The sequence below is a fragment of the Panthera onca genome, chromosome B3 (assembly GCF_046562875.1).
Source record: "Panthera onca isolate mPanOnc1 chromosome B3, mPanOnc1 haplotype 2, whole genome shotgun sequence".
NCBI lineage: Eukaryota > Metazoa > Chordata > Mammalia > Carnivora > Felidae > Panthera > Panthera onca.
In genome coordinates this window covers 31,961,506-31,980,034 of record NC_138344.1, presented here as the reverse complement: position 1 = coordinate 31,980,034, position 18,529 = coordinate 31,961,506, and the positions used below count along the sequence as shown (strand labels likewise).

At 46.9% G+C, this 18,529-nt stretch overlaps 1 protein-coding gene across 9 annotated transcripts in view; it reads left to right on the top strand.

Moving 5' to 3' along the window:
* PML (PML nuclear body scaffold) overlaps positions 1–18,529 on the top strand; it is a 39,535-nt gene that overhangs the window by 7,999 nt on the left and 13,007 nt on the right. For 8 of the 9 annotated variants that reach the window (XM_078448877.2, XM_078448884.2, XM_078448879.2 and 5 more), the window contains exons 3-6: positions 9,282–9,862; positions 11,090–11,160; positions 17,610–17,747; positions 18,142–18,400. In XM_078448877.2, the coding sequence (XP_078305003.1) occupies positions 9,282–9,862; positions 11,090–11,160; positions 17,610–17,747; positions 18,142–18,400 (1,049 nt within the window). Of the gene's footprint in view, positions 1–9,281; positions 9,863–11,089; positions 11,161–11,519; positions 14,681–17,609; positions 17,748–18,141; positions 18,401–18,529 lie in introns of those variants that run through there. The other variant, XM_060619643.3, reaches the window with a different exon arrangement.

Here is an 18,529-nt window from a genome sequence, read left to right as displayed (position 1 = left end):
GAAGGCCAGATGCCACAGGTGCAAACTATGAGGAGCCCCCTTGCCCTCATGAACCAAGCAAGTGCCTCCTGAAATTCGTTTGCACCCTCGGTGTCCGGCTGGCCTCCTTGGCCCAGCCTGTCTGGGGCCTTCCTGGTACCCTCTGTGAAGTTATCAGTAAATTGCGTCTTCTTGGGGATTGATGATCTTACCGGGGTTGAAAGCTGACCCAGAAGCACCACATGAGCAAGCAGAAGGATGCTGCCAGGAGTTAGGGCACAAAGAATCCATTTCCAAGTTTTTCTATGAACTCACCCAGGGGACTTGTTTTCTGAGCCAAGCCAAGAGCAACTGCTTTTCCTTTCATGGGGGTGGGGGGCATGGAGCCCCAAGGTAGATTTGGTTGAATGCGTAGATAAGAGGGCCATGTGAAGTGTACCTTGAAGAGGTTTGTCTGTATGAGATACAACGAAAACAAACGTGTAAATTAGTAACAAATTTTTAGTCAGTCTCTTAAGCAAAAATGAATGAATGGCTTATGTAAGAAGTGAACAGGGTTGTGGCCAGCCTCTGACCCTACTTGATTAGATATTCATATTATGTCAACAGGACCTGCTTTCTCTGTATTTCTTGTGACCCTTCTTTGCTCCAAGTCAGCCCCATTCACGGAAGGGTTTCTTCCTGTCGCTTGCCAGATGATTGCAGCTCCAGAGGCCCTTGTACACACCCTCATTCTCAAATCCAGTGGGAGAAAGCAAGAATCCCTTCCCGGATTCTAAGCCTAGTCTGAGTTTGTTTCTGATTGGATCAGACACCCATCCATGCAGGCAACAGGTTTGAAGCCAGCCTCAGATGAAGCTTCCCAACTCCTTGGAACCTGGGCCGTCCCTTTCCAGCAGGAGGTGTTTTCCCTTTTCCAACCTGGGCATAGAATGGGCTCTTCTGGTTGGAGTATCCCTTTTATTAATACTTATCTGTCTTTTGAGATGTTTTTCCTGGGCTGTTATCTTAATTCTCATGCCTTCTTGAAAGATTATTGAGGAAGAGAGAACTGTTCCCATTGTATAAATGAGGCAAGAGGCCAATGCATTAATGGGAGCTAACCCAACTGGGAGAACTTGTCTGAGCCAAGACCCAAATGGGGTAGAGGCTTTCCTGACTGCAAACCGTGTGTGCGTTTCCTGGCACTGCTGGCCACTACAGACAGGCAGTCCTCAACTAACAACTGGGCTGAGTTGCAAAAAAGGATTCTGCAAGTTGCTTGTTTAGAACTCGAGTGATTTTTCCCCTCAGACGTGGATTATTAAAAGAAAGCGTGCTATTTAAGAAATGATAAATTTAATTTTCCTTAACTTTAGCAGAAGAAAAAGATACTGAAGAAAAATTTTACTGAAGTAAAATTAGACTTTACTAAACTTCAAAGAAATGTTTCTTCATTGTAAAATGTTTCCTAAAATATCTAAGACTAAGCAAAAAAAAAATACTAAGACATTAAGAGGTTGTAGTTATTATAGTTTGGTTTTAATGAAACATTTCCATTTTAGACAATAGTAGCTAGAGTCTCTGCTGACAAAGATCAGGATGGCCCACTCCCATCTATCTCTCTTGCTTCTATGTTAAAATGGCTCTCATGAGTGGCCCTGGCCCTTGTACTTTAGCATTCGTTCCTATAAATTCTTTATTTCAATTCAGCTCTTAATTGGATGGATGTTGTCAGTAAGCAGTCTAAATTCCTAGGATCTCTTAGTATTGAAAATGTTGGGGCGCCTGGGTGGCTCAGTCGGTTAAGCATCCGACTTCAGCTCAGGTCACGATCTCGCGGTCCGTGAGTTCGGGCCCCGCGTCGGGCTCTGGGCTGATGGCTCAGAGCCTGGAGCCTGCTTCCAATTCTGTGTCTCCCTCTCTCTCTGCCCCTCCCCCGTTCATGCTCTGTCTCTCTCTGTCTCAAAAATAAATAAAACGTTAAAAAAAATTTTTTTTTTTAAAAAAATAAAATGTCTATCAGTTGCTCTTCTGTTTGAATGATATCTTGGCTGGGTATAATATACCTGGGTTACACTGTTGCCTTTAGAATTTTGTAGACTTTGCCGCATAGTCTTCCAGCATCAAATGTTCATGAGGAGAGGTCTGAGGCCAAATTTATTTGCTTTTTCTGTCTTGATACCTAAAGGTATTTTCATTCTTGAAGTTTATTAATTTAACCAAACTGTCTTGGCGTTGAGCATTTTGTATCCAATTCTGAAACCTGGCAGACTTCTTCAATCTAGAAATTCTCCTTATTACAGGGAAATTTTCTTACTCCTTCTCTTTTTTCCTCTTCCTTTTCCTCCTCATTGTACTCTTTTTTGCTCTATTGCCATTAGTATTATAATGTATTAGTATTATTTCTTGGGTTTTTCTGATTCATAATCTTAACAGTATTACTATGATTTGGGGGGAACTGATTTGTTTAATGACTCTTGAATGAGTAATGAAGATGATGATAAATCATTTTATACACATTGTAGTAAAAGTATTGAGACTATCAAAATTGTTGCACGTAAGGATTTACTGCCTGTTTTCTATTTTACCAGAGTCATTAACATTTAATGATTAACTTTAGTCTTTGAATTTTGTAACGAATTCCGCTTTGGCATCTCTTACAATTTGGATTTATTCTGCCAAAGCTGTTAGAGTTAGAAAAGCATTTCAAGATTGGTATAGCCAAGTAGAAGAGCTGCCTTTTTATGCCATGTGTCACTTGACTGATAAACAGTGTTTATTGTTAACTTAGTCAAATCATGTTTTTCTTATTCATGGCTTTAATTAACCGATTGTTTTAGCTACTTCCATCTCTTTTGCCATCTCATTTACTGAAATTAGATCAGATTTAAATAGTTTGTAGTCACTGTACTCATCTATGTGATAAACCTTGTCTTGCTGCCTTGCAACATTTCCTGGCATGTAAATCCCTACTTCATCACTGTTCACTAACATTCAATATTGTATAATTGTAGTCCATTATAAAATGCAGTGAATTCCAAGTTATCTAAAACTGTTCCAAAAATCAAATCTCCTTTATTAACATATAGCTTATGTGATGCTTTAAAAATGTCTTGCACTTGATACTGTTTTGGCTATACTTCTGAGGGGGGTCATTGCAATGGTCCCAGCATATGACGATCATCACATTTTAGAAATACCGTGTTGGTGGCACTGGGAAGGGTTGATTGGAAAGACCAGAGGCAGGGAAGCCTGTTAGGGGATATGCCAAAGGAGATAAGTTGTGATCGAGGCAAGAACAAAGGTGTGTAGCAATGGGAACTCATGTGACAGATTTAGGAACCAGGATTCTACCTCGGTCGTCTTTACATCCTAGTGCCATGCTCGTGCATAGTTGGTATTTAATATTTGGGGGTGGAGGGTAAATGAAGGTAGAATCAGCAAGAGTTAGTGATTTGTTGAAGTGGTTGGAGGGGGGCGCGTATCTGGCGTTCCCCCTTGGTCTCTGGCTTGAGTGGCCTTTCAGTGGGTCATAATGGACACACCAGCCCTCTGTCTTGGGAGCAGGGACCTGCCTAGAAAAGAGTGGGGAAGGTAGATGGGTGATGGGCATTAAACGAGGGCAGTTGTCTTGATGAGCACTGGGTGTTGTATGTGAGTGTTGAACCACTGAATTCTACTCCTGAAACCAATATTGCATGGTATGTTAACTATCTAGAATTTACATGACAGTCTGAAGAAAAAAGAAAAGAGTGGGGAAGGAAAAGCACAAACTTTCTCTTTCTCATTCTTGGCTGTGGGGTTGGCATAAGATGGGTGTGAGAAACAGACAAAGCTTCCTCCTCTTACCTTTTCTCGCTGCTGCCTTTCTGGTGTCTTCCTCTCTGAGCCCTTAGGTTCTACGATCTCTGTCACCACCTTCTCAACCAATGAAGAGTTGGAGGAGGGGAAGTCAATAGGAATAATGCTTTCGCTCTAAGTATCCCAGGCTCTGCAATTACCCATCTCTTCTCCTGGCTTCAGAAATCTTTCCTCAACTCTGTTTCCCAGCAGAGCAGGAAACCAGTCTGATTGAAAGCATTCATATTTGTATGTAAATGACAAATGTATCCCTTTAATTGCCCTCTAGCCAATAATTTGAGTTTCCAAAGGAGGCTGTTCCTTTTGCTATTCCCTCAAAGTGGAAGCTCCCTGTCACTCTCATGGAAGTGAGCATGGTAGAGTAGAGAGTTTTTCAGTTCCCATTCAGACCAGCCGGGCTCTGCCCTGGAGTCCTGCTCTGGGGCCAGCTCTCCTCCACGGGTCCCATTTTCATAGGATTTTTGCTTCCTGGATTTCCCAGCCCTGTTTTTTAGAACAGCAGAAGTGGCATACCGCTCTGGCCTCAGCAGGAGGTGTGGCTACACTGGGCTGGCCTGACCCTAGTGGGAAGGGGACAGCCCAGAGACCACACTCAATATGATGTTTCCGTACTGTCTGAGGTTGAGAGGTTGACTTACCAACAGTAGGGCTAATATCCCTGCCGTGCAAACATGTGTAGTTAATGCCTCCCCTTCTTGCATGGCTCCAGAATGTCCAATGTGTAGCTGGCACTGTGCAGGTGACTTCCCATACACCAGCCCATCTTTGTCCTTGCAACAGTCTATGAGAGGCATTCTTATTTATCCCCATTTTATAGACAGGGAAGTTAAGACTCGAGAGAAAGTATTTTACTCCAGGCCTTGTAGCTAGGAATCAGAAGGGCTCAGATTCAGGCCCAAGGCCGTCCACCTCCAGGACCCATATCCTTCCTGCTGTCACATGGCCTCTGGCATGGCAATTTAAGACATAGTCAGCTTTCAGATAGGGAGACTGAGAACCCAGGAAACATGTTGAGGCTTCTAACTAAAATATTAACGACATAGTCAATTCACTGAACAGTCATAAAGGGACAAGCAAAACAATACATGTCAGGGAAGAAGAGGAAAAGCTTTATTATTCCTAGATGGAATGTTTTCTGAGGGTTCTCCATTGCCTCCTCTTTAAAGTCCCAACTCCTTCACTTAGAAGTGATTATGGAAATTTTGGGAAAATGTAAATAGATGAAAAGGGGGAGGGAGGGAGAAAGAGAAAGAAGTAACTCCCATCAATATAGACTGTTTACTCTCCTTCCTGCCGTCTCTATAATCACATAAACCAAACTGAACAGAAGCAGATAGTTCTGTAACCTGCTTTTCTCACGATAGGAAGTTGTGAATGTCTTTCCGAAAAATACATAGTTTTGAATTTTTGGGTAGTCGCATCTGTTGAGTGTATGATTTCTTCCATTTCTTCAGTGGTTATAAGGTCTTTACCATCATCAGTAGTCAACTATCACACCTCTATGGTGTTATGGTTCATAGTTAAGTCTGTGACCCACCGGAAATGTATTGCGGCATCACGAGTGAAACAAGCCCTAATTTGCTTCTCCCCACCGCAGTAGCTGGTTTTCTCAATTCTGACTGTTGAGTGGAATTGTTTAATGTCCATTAGTGTGGGATGCTTTCTTTATTCTATAAAATATCACATTCTTATACGGATGCCAGGACCTAGATAAGTAATATCTGGTCTGTTCTGCTGATTTTCCTTCCTTTTTACTCTTGGACTAGTGCCACACACACTTCTTAAAATAATGGTAGTTCTATCCTATGTTATCTGGCAGAGAAAATTCCCCTTTCTGACACTGATTTCCCCAAAATTCCTTTTTTTCCCATTAAGTTTATTTAGTAGAGAGAGAGAGCGTGTGCAAGCGGGGTCAGGGGGAGGGAAGGGACAGAGAGAGAGGGAGAGAGAGAATTCCAAGCAGGCTCCTCACTGCCAGCACAGAACCCAACATGGGGCTCGAACTCATGAACCTTGAGATCATGACCTGAGCAGAAACCAAGAGTTGGTAGCTTTTAACCGACTGAGCCACCCAGGTGCCCTTTCCCCAAAATTTCTTAACTATTTGATCTGTTTATTCTGTCCTGTGAAATTGAGAATCCATTGATGAAGTTTCAAACTCTCATCTGTAATTTGATTAAAATTGCTTTAAACCTTTATCTGAACTTGAAGAGAATTGATATCGTGATATTTATTTAGTGTTTCCAGTTGGGGCCTTGAGACACTTTTGTTTTTTAGATTCTTTCTCAGTGGAATTCTTTTTTTCCCATGTATATATTTTTTGTTAGAAGTATGTCTATTTTTTTTTTTTTTTTTTTTTTTTTTTTTTTTTTTTGAGCATTTGAAAATTGTTGTTTGTGAATGAGAGCTTGGGAATTTTTTCCATAATTCTTTTCATTTGAATTGCTGGGATAGCATTCCATTGTATGGTTGTATCATAATTTATGCAACTGTTTGCCTAGCGTGTTTCAATTCTTTGCCATTATGGACTGTGTTGCATTGTACAGATGTTATTTTGTACATGTTGAGGTAGAGCTACAGAATAGAGACGCAGAAGGGGGATTGTTGGGTCAGAGGATAAATACATTTGTGATTTTGATGGATATTGCCAAACTGCCCTCTGTAGAGTTATTAGTTCTTTTCATAATTGCTCAGCATTTCTTGTTAATGGTATCATCGGTGAGCGCTAATATCTCAGTCAATTATAATGATCGCAGTCTTTGTTGAGAACATATATGTAGGACTTCTCTCATTTGATCCTCTATAGAATTCCCATATGAGGTGGGGGTTATCCCTGTTTTACAGATAGAAGATAGAGGCAAAAAGAGGTTAAGTGACTTGCTAAGGGCACAGAGCTGAGGTCAGATCCACAGTTGCCCTCTGCTTCAGTTGACGCTTACCTCAGTCACCGGCCCTGCCTCTTGGTGATGGGTCTCTGTTACTTAGATCAGATTTCCCCATGTTGGAGTTGCTGAGTGCTCTTGACCCAGTGGCAACTCCCATGCTTCCCTCACGCTCTGGGCTCTCCAGGAAACCTCAGCTAGCCTAGCATAAATCTCCTGTATTTGATCAAGAGGTTCGAGCTCTGAAGCCTTGCCCTCTTCGGTGGTCTGGGGAGGTTGAGAGCCGACAAAGCCGAGGACCAGTGCCTCGTGCCACAATTTTGGAGTCAGGTTGGCCAGCACAGTCTCTGCTGGCAGTTCCAGGACAAGTTGATCTTTAACCGAGGCCAAAGTGGCTCCAGCTAAGAGCCTCTCTCCTGGCCTCAGGTGGGCTGACTTATTATCATTGCTGTTGATAACAGATGATAGCAATATTTCTGGGGAAGTAACTAACAATATTTTCCTGGTAGTATTTGAAGAGGCAGCATTATAGCGTTTCAGAGCCTGGACTTGCGCCTGGCTGGCTGGGTTTTTATATTAGTTTCCTATTGCTGCTGTAACAAATTACCACAAATTTAGGAGCTTAAAACATTACACATTTGTTACTATGTACCTCTGGGGGTCAGAAGTCTGAAATGGGTCTCCCTGAGAGAAAATTAAGATGTTGGCGGGGCCATGTTCCTTCTGGAGGCTCTTGGGGAGAATCTATTTTCTTGCCTTTTCCAGTTCCTAGAAGCTGCCTGTATTCCTCGGTTCATGACCCCCTTCCATCTTTAAAGCCAGCAGGATAGCACGAGACCTCTGCTTCCATTATCACGTCTTCCTTCTCACACCTGCCTGCCTCCCCCTTTTCCTTATAAGGACCCTCGTAATTACACTAGGTCCACCTGGATAATCTTCCCATCCCAAGATCCTTAACTTAATCACATATACAAAGTCCTTTTTGTCATAGAAGTTAACATACTACAGTTCTGGGAATTAGTACATTATTCTGCCTCATTATTCTGCCTCCTACAGTTTGCCCTCTGGACTCTATCACTTACCAACTGTGATCCTGGACGAGTTATTGTACCTCTTGTTCAGTTTCCTCATCCTTAAAATGGGGATATAATAATTCCTACTCTGTAGGATTGTTAGGAGGATTAAAAGAGTGATATTTCTCAAATACTCATAATATTGTCTGATACACAATAAATGCTGTGCAAGTGCTAGCTAAAATATATTAAGTAAATGAAAATAATGCACACCCTTTGATTTAGCATTCCTATTTTTTGTAACCTATTTCATAGAAACAAAAGCACCCATGTGTTAGGCCACATAAAGCTTTATCCATATTGACAAAAAAAGTACAAATAGGAAATCACTAGAATGTCCATTAACAGGAGAATGACTGGATCAGTTGTGGTACAATGTGGAATTTAAGGGGGCTATAAAGAGAATACATTAGATCTATACTTATTAGACCTAGAGGAATGTCCTGAACAAAAGTTAAATTAGAGGAGGAAGCTACAAAGACATTACTCATGATCTTTTATAGCATGATCTTTTTTTTCTTTTTAAGAACAAACGTCAACTCACCAAAATTGTTGTAGATACTTGAGCCAATTATTTAACCACTGATTGTCTCCCTTTCTTCATCTGTGAAATGAGAACAGCAATAATTCTCCCCTCAGTAACTCTAGTGAGGATTATATGGGATGAAATGTGAAAGCACCTGGGTGGCTCTGTAGGTTAAAGCCTCTGACTCTGGATTTCGACTCAAGTCATGATCTCAGTTCATGAGTTCAGGCCCCTCCTTGGGCCCTGCACTGATAGTGTGGAGCCTACTTGGGATTCTCTCTTCCTCCCTCTCTGCCCCCCCCCCCAACTGTCTATCTCAAAATAAATAAACTTTAATACCTTTTTTTAAAGCTTATGTATTTTTGAGAGAGCAAGCGTGTGTGCACGAGTGGGGGAGGGGTAGAGAGAGAGGGGACAGAAAATCCTCAAGCAGGCTCCACGCTGTCAGGGCAAAGCCCGATTGCTGGCTTGAACTCACCAACCCCAAGATCATGACCGGAGCCGAAGTCAAAAGTCCAAGGCTTAACCTACTGAGCCATCCACGCACCATGCACCACGTACCCGGTAAACTTTAAAAAGAAAGGGGATGAAATGTATCAAGTCCTTAAAATCCTGCAAGCAGTCTGGATATTTGTGTAAAGTGGTTTGAGCAGACAGTTGTGGAAGGATGCACCCCAGTGCTCACCTGGTTGCCTCGGAGGCGGGGAAAGGAAATTCAGAAACGGTGTGGAGAGACAATCTGTGTATCTGTGCCTTGTTTCACGACTGGAGGCTAGCTGTTGTTACTTAAGTAACTTTTTTACGTTCTAATGCTCTATGGGTAGTTTGGAGACCACAAACTGAATGGAGAAAAGCACGAACCTAGGGACATACCATGATTCAAAGTTTTGTAATTTTTGAAAAGGAGTTTAATAACAAAAATATAAAGGGGTTAGAAGCAGGAGAGCCCTAACTGAGGCCGGCCTTGTGTGTCTGCAGCATCTACTGCCGAGGCTGCTCCAAGCCGCTGTGCTGCTCGTGCGCGCTCCTGGATAGCGGCCACAGCGAGCTCAAGTGCGACATCAGCGCGGAGATCCAACAGCGGCAGGACGAGCTGGACGCCATGGCACAGGCGCTGCAGGAGCAGGACCGCGCCTTTGGCGCGGCGCACGCGCAGATGCACGCGGCTGTCAGCCAGTTGGGCCGCATGCGCGCAGACACCGAGGAGCTGATCCACTCGCGCGTGCGCCAGGTGGTAGCGCATGTGCTGGCCCAGGAGCAAGAGCTGCTGGAGGGAGTGAGCGCGCGGTACCAGCGAAGCTACGATGAGATCGCGGGCCAGCTGGGCCACCTGGAAGCGGTGCTGCAGCGCATCCGCATGGGAGGCGCGCTGGTACAGAGGATGAAGCGCTACGCCTCTGACCAGGAGGTGCTGGACATGCACGGCTTCCTGCGAGAGGCGCTCAGCCGCCTGCGCCAGGAGGAGCCCCAGAACCTGCAAGCCGCCGTGCGCACCGATGGCTTCGACGAATTCAAAGTGCGCTTGCAGGGACTCGTCTCCTGCATCACTCAGGCGACGGGTAAGCACCCGAGCCACCCTTGTGGCCGACCTGTTTACCATTTAAGGGCCTGTGCCTTGCTGTCGCTCCCTGGGGGAGACAGGCAGAAAAGAAAGCCGTGGGTTTGTTTTTAGTTTTGTTTTTGTTTAAAGTCAGATTTGCTCACATCGTACATTCCAGAGCACAGGATAAGGAGGAGAGGAGGCCCTGACGTGCGTCTGCAGCCCTCCAGAGGGGTCACGTTTTACTAATTTACAGGGCTCTGTGGATTAGCTGTGATCTTGTGACCCTTGGAGAATTAAGAAACTACTAAGCTGAGAACCAGACACAGTATCATTTTAGCCCCAAAGGGATAACCACTTCGGGAAATTCTCTTAAGCCTCCTGGCTAGCAACAGAGAAGTCAACTGGAACGTGAGGTTAGAGCAGAAGGGGACTGAGAAAACCCCCCTGGAGTGGTTGGGTGTTTACCAGAAACCATACTGCGCCTCAGTGGAGGAGATGCTTCGCCTCCAGCGTGGCCTGCTGTCTGGACCAGCTGCCTACCTTTGTGGGCCCTTGGGAAGTGGAGAGCAGACCAATTTGTGACCTCAGCAGTTGTCCAGTCCAACTGGGACAAGATGGGAGCACATCACGTAGCTGGAGAATGAGGCAGTGCTTGGCTCTGCAGTCCAGATCCAGGAGTTGGAGCAGCTCTGTATGAGCTGGTGACGTCATCGGGGCTTTCAAGGGACGCCAAGGGGAGGGGTGCCCCAAAGGGCCTCCAAGGTGAGGAACCTTTAACAGCTCTTTGAGGAAATCTCTAGGCTCACATCTGAGCTCTGAATAGCTGGTGTGAGGATGCCCTTACTGGGAAAGAGGTGGGTGGCAACAGAATCTGAAGGCATCCGGGCAAGTGCCAGTGATGGGGGCTCACTCACTCACGCCTGCCCTTGGAGCTGATGGCTGTGGGCTCATACCACCACAGTGTGCCTCGGTGGCAGCCGAGAGATGGACAGAGATGCACCTGGGGTTTGCACTCTCTAATGCCACCCTCTCCCTTCTGGCTGGGTTCATGCTCACTGCAATCAGGGAGCTCTCCTTCCAAATGACAGCCCCTCCATGGAGCTGCCCCAGTGCTGTGAGAGGCCCTGAAGAATGAGTCTCTAGGAAAAGCAGCAGAGACATTTCCTCTGTCACTGTCCCAAGCGAAGATGCCTCCCACCGGGGATGTCCCTGACTTGCCTGTGACCTTTTCTGTGTTCTCCAGATGCAGCTCTACACAGGAGGGCCAGCCCAGAGGCTTCCAGCACTCCCAGGGACTCTTCTGACATTGACCTGGTAAGATGGGTTGAGGTCTCAAGGGGAGGTGGTATGGTCCCACAGGTCAAACGGGTTCAGAGTTCCCCTGTGTCAGGAAGGAACCTGAGTCTTGTTGTCCCCTGTGTCTGCAGGCATTAGAGAGGGGAGAGTGCCAGAGAGGGACAGCAAGTGGCCGGACTGGAGCCTTCGGTGGGAAGGAGTAAAGGAAGGGCAGGTGAACTGGCTGGCTCTGAGATCTTAAATGCCAAAGTAGCACTTGATAGATATGAGAGGGGTGAGAACCAGGGATGGACAGGAGGTGAAGAAGGCAGTCACTGGTGGGTGGCCCTGACAGATGGTGGTAGATGACATCTCCCTTACCCTGTCCCCCATCCTAGATATGTGAGCATTTTCCTGGAATCAACACGGAGGCCTTCCCCACCTCTCCCCTGCCCCCAACATGGTTCTTGGAGAGGAGAATGGGGCCAGGAGTCAGACCTCAGTCCCAGCAGGTTGGGTTTCATTGGTGTGATTTCAGGACCAGCATATATGCAAGAATCATAGTTTCTCAGGGTTGGGAGGTGTCCATACCCCCTCTAACGTCGGCATTCCCTCTACAGCACCCTTGACCTATGGCTGTCTATACACACACACACACCTCCCAAGGACAGGAAGCTCACTCATGCTTGAGACAGCCACCCCCATCTCTGCACTGCCCTTAGATTGCTTCCCTGGGAGAAAATGCAGTGGTACCCCTTTGGCTTGCCCTCTTAAGTGCTTGCATGCATGGATCCTCTGGGATAAGCTTCCTGAGATCCTTCCTTGGACTAGGCGTCTGGTCTCCTCCACGTCCTGGTCATCTGGGTCTGCCTGTGTCTGCCTGTCAAAGGTGTGGGCCCAGGACTGATCAGACTTCCACAGAAATCAGGTCTTCTGGTGGTAGCGGTCGGGTGGCGAGCCTAGCTTTGTCATGCATGGCCATTGGGGGAGAGAGATTGTTGTAGGCAGAGGCAATCTGGAGAGACTTCCTGGAGAATGCAGGATTTAGGAACTGAGAGTTTTAGAGCTAGGAGAGCGCATGGAGTCTAACCCTCTATTCTGCATAGGTTGAGGCCCAAAGAGAGGGTGACAACTCCAGGCTACATGACACAGCAAGCTAGGGATAGGATTAGAAGCAGACTCCTAACTGCTTTGGGTCCTGCATCCCCACATATGTAGCTTGAAAAGTAAAAAAGGACATTTTTATTATATTTTTGAAGTAATACAATCACACGGTCAGAAGTAAAAACATAGAATGATAAATATGTCAACTACACTTCAATTCTTAAAATCCATTGATTTGTACGCTTACCATTTGTACATTTCACTGTATATAAATTGTACCTAAATTTTTTTTTCAGATCCCCAGGTGATGATAATTTGTAGCTAAGTTGAGAACCAATGCTTTGAGGTCGGGGGACACCCCAACATCTCTCTGCACCCCGTTTCTCATTTGAGCTCTCCATTACTCAGCATCACAGAGATTTCTTGTGCAAACTAAGACTGTGTTTGTGCATATCCAATATTTTCACGTAACACCCTACATATGGCACCTTACTGCCCAAATCCTGCACGTACGGTATCTGGATCTTAAAAAAGAAAGAAAGTAACATATCATGTCTCCCTCCCTTCTGGTCCCTATCTTTCCACTTCTTATGCCCATATACCTGTCTCTATTTCTTACATATCCTTCCTGAATTTCTTTGTGTAATTACAAGCAAATATGATTACAGGTAATTCCATTTTCCATTCTATTTTTGCACAAAGGTAGCATACTACCCTATGTTCATAGTATTACGCCCCAGGCTTTTTCACCCCACAAAGTATTCTGGAATTCTTACATTTTCAGTAGGTAGGTAGCTTCCTGATGTCTTTTTGTGTCTGTATAGCAGTCTAGTGAATGGATGTAGCATGTTTTATTTAGCCAGTTCCCTGTAAATGCATATTTAGGTTGTTTTGGTATCACAATGGTAGGATGAATAATGTCCCCCAAAGAAATCCTACAAATAGTTGGGGAAGGTGCCCCAGGTCCACAGAGCTCGGCTGTCTTCCACGTGCCAGTTGCTGGTTAATGAACAGCAAGAGACCCTGTACTATCTTGTGTGAGGTCTAGGCATTCTTCCGGGTCTTTGTCTTTATGTGACCTCTCACTATTCGCTACTAAGTAGTTTGAACTTGGAGCATCAGAAGAATGCTCTTTCTGCAAAGCCTCTTGCTTTCACTTTGGTAGTAGGCTGGAGGAGGGGGCAGGCAGGCCAGTGGAGCCGGGGGAAGGATGTCGTCTCACTCTGTGAGTGCAAAGGACTGGTGTAGCAGCTCCAGGGAGGCAGGCGTGGCCGGGCAGTCCCTGGAGAAAGTCCGGTCGCTCAGCTATGCCAGGAGAAAGGTGACTCTCGGGCCCATGTCCCTGCCTTAGGAGGCAGGAGCTGGGCTTCCCGCCCCAACACTGGATCCCTCTTGAAACTGTTGGTTTACTTTCATTTCAGTCATGTATCTGCACAGAGGTGACGAGAAAACACAGCAACAGCCTTAACTAGAACTCCCCAGCTTGGGGGCCATCTTTCTTCCATTTCCTCTAGGCTCTTTTTGTCATGACGTTATAATACTTGAATGGAAAAAAATAAAACATTTTAAAGCTACCAAACAACAAATTGGGCATCATGATTTTTTTTTTTTTTTTTTTTTTTTTTTTTTTTTTTTTAGTGAGCCTTCCTGTCTGTCCCCTGCTTCATTAACACAGGAGGGAGGGCATCGTGGGTGGGACAGAGGCAGAGAATCCCAGGCCCACTTTCAGGGAGTTTGTTGCCCTTCTGGAAAGAGGGTCTTTCACATACCAGTGATTTGTAGATCCAGACATGAAAGGACCTTTTTCACTTTTTTAAACAAATTTTTTAATGGTGATAAAATATACGTAACAAAATTTACATAGAGGTGGAATTGCTGGTTCATCTGGTAATTCTATTTTTCATTTTTTCAGGAGTCACTATGCAATTTTCCATAGTTGGCCATGCCCTTCTTCGTTCCCACCAACAGTGCACAGGGTTTCCAGTTTCTTTAAAAAAAATTTTTTTTTACATTTATTTGAGAGAGAGAGAGAGAGAGAGAGAGAGCGCACAAGCTGGGGAGGGGCAGAGAGAGAAGGAGACCCAGAATCTGAAGCAGGCTCCAGGCTCTGAGTAAGTGTTCAGCGTAGAGCCCAATGCAGGGCTCGAACCCACGAACCATGAGATCATGACCTAAGCCAAAGTCGGTCACTTAACGGACTGAGCCACCCAGGCACCTCGTGGGTTTCCAATTTCTTTACCTTCTCATCCACACTTTTTTCACTAATAGCCATCCTAATGGGTGTGACATGGTTTAAATTTCTGACCACTACCCATTATAAAGAAATATATTTTATATCTACGGTATATATATGTACACATGCATAACTGTAGCTAAAATGGAAGTTTTGCAAAATAAATTACCCTTGTTACATGGGTTTTCTGTTCTATACTATTCTGCATAATTTAAAAAATGCTGGTCGTGGGGCGCCTGGGTGGCGCAGTCGGTTAAGCGTCCGACTTCAGCCAGGTCACGATCTCGCGGTCCGTGAGTTCGAGCCCCGCGTCAGGCTCTGGGCTGATGGCTCGGAGCCTGGAGCCTGTTTCCGATTCTGTGTCTCCCTCTCTCTCTCTGCCCCTCCCCCGTTCATGCTCTGTCTCTCTCTGTCCCAAAAATAAATAAAAAACGTTGAAAAAAAATAAAAAATGCTGGTCGTGACCCACTGGATTGCTTTCATGATTCACCAATGGGTCACAGACTATAGTCTGAAAAACACTGGTATAGGGGCACCTGGGTGGCTCAGTCAGATAAGCGTCTGACTTCCACTCAGGTCATGATCTCACAGTCCCTGGGTTCAAGCCCCACATCAGGCTCTGAGTTGACATTGTGGAGCCTGCTTGGGAGTCTCCCTCTCTCTCTCTGCCCCTCCTCCACTTGTGCTTTTCCCTCTTTCTCTCTCCCTCTCTCTCTCTTTCTCTCTCTCTCTCTCTCTCTCTCAAATAAATAAATAAACTTAAAAAAAGGAAAAACGAAAAACACTGATGTAGAGCACTCCACAATTATATACTTTCCTAGAGGCCCAGGAGAGTCTCCATTCTCTCCACTTCCCCCAGATACACTCTGATCCAGAGAGACAATTCTCCTCCCTTTCTGTAAAGATGTTAAGAGAAAGAAACGCAGAGAGGGAGGAGAAAAGGAAGTCAGTCCGTTATAGCAATTGACTTGGGAGCCCACATCAAAGTGCTCGATACCAAGAAGCGCCCCACATCGAGCTCCGGTCCCAGCACGATGGGGCCACGTGGGGCTTTCCCCCATCTGCCCCAGCCCAGGTTTGGCCAGCTAATTCCTGGGGTTCCCCTGTGAGGAAAGCCTATCCCTGGCTTCCTGATCTTAAAGTCCAGCTTCTGACTTGTCTAGCGTGGCTGTGCTCGAGGAAGCGCCCCCTCCAGCTGGGTGTTGTTTCCTTTCCCTCACCGCACAGACCACTGCAGGCGCCTGCTCACGGTCATCTCCTGGGCACACACAGACTTGGAGGCAGCAAGGGGTCAGGATTGCAGGCGGGAGTGGCAGAGTCTGGGCCTCCCCTTTCGGAGGGACACTTCCCAGGTCATTCGTCACTTATTTTCAGTGAACTGCCCAGTGGATGCTTCCGTTTCACACAGTATAGAGAAAGGCGGTGTGGGGGGATGTAAGAGAGACAGTGACCAGGAAAGAGAACCACCAGTTCAAAGACACTAGCCTCAAACCCTGGTCCAGACCCTCATTAGGTATATGACCTTGGGAAATCAGTCACTTCACCTCTGTGCCTCCTACCCTTCTCTGTAGATTGGCAATAATCACAGGATGGTCCCTATTTCATTATTTTAACTATAATTGTTTTTATTGTGGTAAAATTCATCTAGGAAAATTCCGTTTTCACTGTTTTCGAGTATACAGTTCAGTGACATCGCACCCTCCAAATCTTGTACAGCCACCCCACCTATCTAGTTCCCAAATATTCCCATTACCCCGAAAGCAAACCTTGTCTCCATGACGCGGCCACTCCACATCTGCCCCGCCCCCACCCCCACTCCAGCTTCCAGTCTGCTTTCTGTCTCTGTGCGCTCAGCTTTTGTGGATATTTGTGTGGATACATGGAGCCACACAACATGTATTCTTTTGTGGCTGGCTTCTTTTCACTTAGTGTAATGTGTTCAAAGTTCATCCATGTTGACGTATGGAACTTCATGCCTTTAAAAAAAAATTTTTTAACGTTTATTTATTTTTGAGAGAGTGAGAAAGCATGAGCCGGGGAGGGGCAGATAAAGGGGGAGACACAGAATCCAAAGCAGGCTCCAGGCTCCGAGCTGTCAGCACAGAGCCCGACACAGGCTCAAACTCACAACTGCGAGATCATGACCCGAGCTGAACAAAGTCTGACACTTAACCGACAGAGCCACCCAGGTGCCCCAACCTCATGCCTTTTTACGGCTGGATAAAATTCCACTGTATGACTGTCTGACATTTGGGCTGTTTAGACATTTGGCTAATGTCTCAGAGGCTGGTAGACCTTTGGGTTGTGTCCACCTTTTGGCTGTCGTGAATAGGGCTGGTGTGAACATTTGTGTGCAGGTTTCTGTTTGAACATCTGTTTTCAGTCCTTTGGGTACATGCCTAGGAAAAGACTTGTTGGATCATATGGGAATTCTGTGTTTAACTTTTTGAAGAACCAGCCCAAGTCCGTTTTGGGGTGGGTTTATGTATAGTTAGCACTATGCCTGGCTCAGAGTGGCAATAAAAACTATATTTAGCATCATTATCATCAGTGGCACTTACTAAGTGCTGGGTGCTCTTCTAGGCACTTTACTTGTGGTAACACATTTCATCCACGGTATCCTGTGAGACAGATGTTAATATTATTCCCATTTCACAGAGGGGGACTGAGGGCTGAGGGGTTTTAAGGGATTTGGCCAAGGTATGTAATTGTTCTGACCCAGGGGGAGTTAAGGCCCAGGGGCAGAGTGAAGGTCACAGGGAGGTTCCCTGGAAGGGTTTCAGCTCAGCGGAAGGGTGTCCTCACTGCTACAGCTCTGCAGCTGTAGAGGAATTGCTGCCACCAGGAGCGAGCGCTTTGTTAACCCGGAGCTAGCTGTCGAGCAAACCTTTAGGCGCTGTTGGTCCCGTGTAATCTCAGCAGTCACCTTCTGGCTCTGTTAGGATGCACAGGAATTGAAGTGCCCCTGGATGCCAGCACCTCAGGGTCAGAAGGAGGGTGTGAGGAGGACTCCTGGTCCCCGGGGGGCTCTGGACAGCCTGCACCTGTGGCTGGCTGAGGCCCTGGGGATTGGGCTGACCCCAGGCCTGGGGTCTCAGCCCTGGGCCTGCCACCCGCTCATTTCTGTCTCTCTTATTTCCGGACTTCGCAGCCAGAGGAGACGCAGAGGGCCCGGGCACAGGCCCCAGGGCCAGCTGAGACCCCAGTCATGGCTTTGGTACAGTCGGTGCCCGGGGTACACCCGGTGCCGATACATGCCTACTCCATCAAAGACGCCTCCTGCAGAGAGGTAAGGTTCTCCCCGCCCCCTGCCTCTGCACCTGGAGGCCCAGATCCCACCAGGCAGTCAGGTTCCCACCTGAGAAGCCAGGCCTTAGTCAGCACCTACGCTGTTCTCTCCCTTGCTCCTGGCTGCCCTGCCAGGAAGCTCCCCTGTAAGCGTGAGCCACTGCAGGGCAGGCAGAGGCCAGCAGAGTAAGTGGTCAGCAGACGGCCAGTGTGCATGGCAGCCCAGGGGTCTTCCTATGTGGAGAGAGACACGATCTGCGTGGCAGAGAGCAGAGGCGACAGCAGGAGCAAAGGGGGCGGGCCACAGGTCCCTGCCACCCAGGTTCGCATCTCTGCCCACCACCCCAGCACCCCTGAAGGCTGCTAACCCGGCCTTGTGACTCCCCACCGCATAGGAGGTCTGCGGCCCAGTCACTCCCCAGAAGAGGAAGTCCTGCCAGACCGAGTGCCCCAGGAAGGCAATCAAGATGGAGTCTGAGGAGGAGAAGGAGACACGGCTGGCCCGGAGCTCCCCCGAGCAACCCAGGCCCAGCACCTCCAAGGCAGTCTCTCCACCCCACCTGGATGGGCCCTGCAGCCCTGAAAGCCCCATCATCGAAAACGAGGTCTTCCTGCCCAACAGCAACCACGCGACCGGCGAGCCTGGGGAGGCAGGTAAGGAAGTGGGTGGGCAGCGGAGGCTGAGGCCTACGTGCTGTCCTCCAGGGGCTGGGTGGGGTGGGACCCTTCCCCCAAATCCTCACCCCACCCAGGGAGCCCAAAGCCAACAGCATCCCCTGTGTG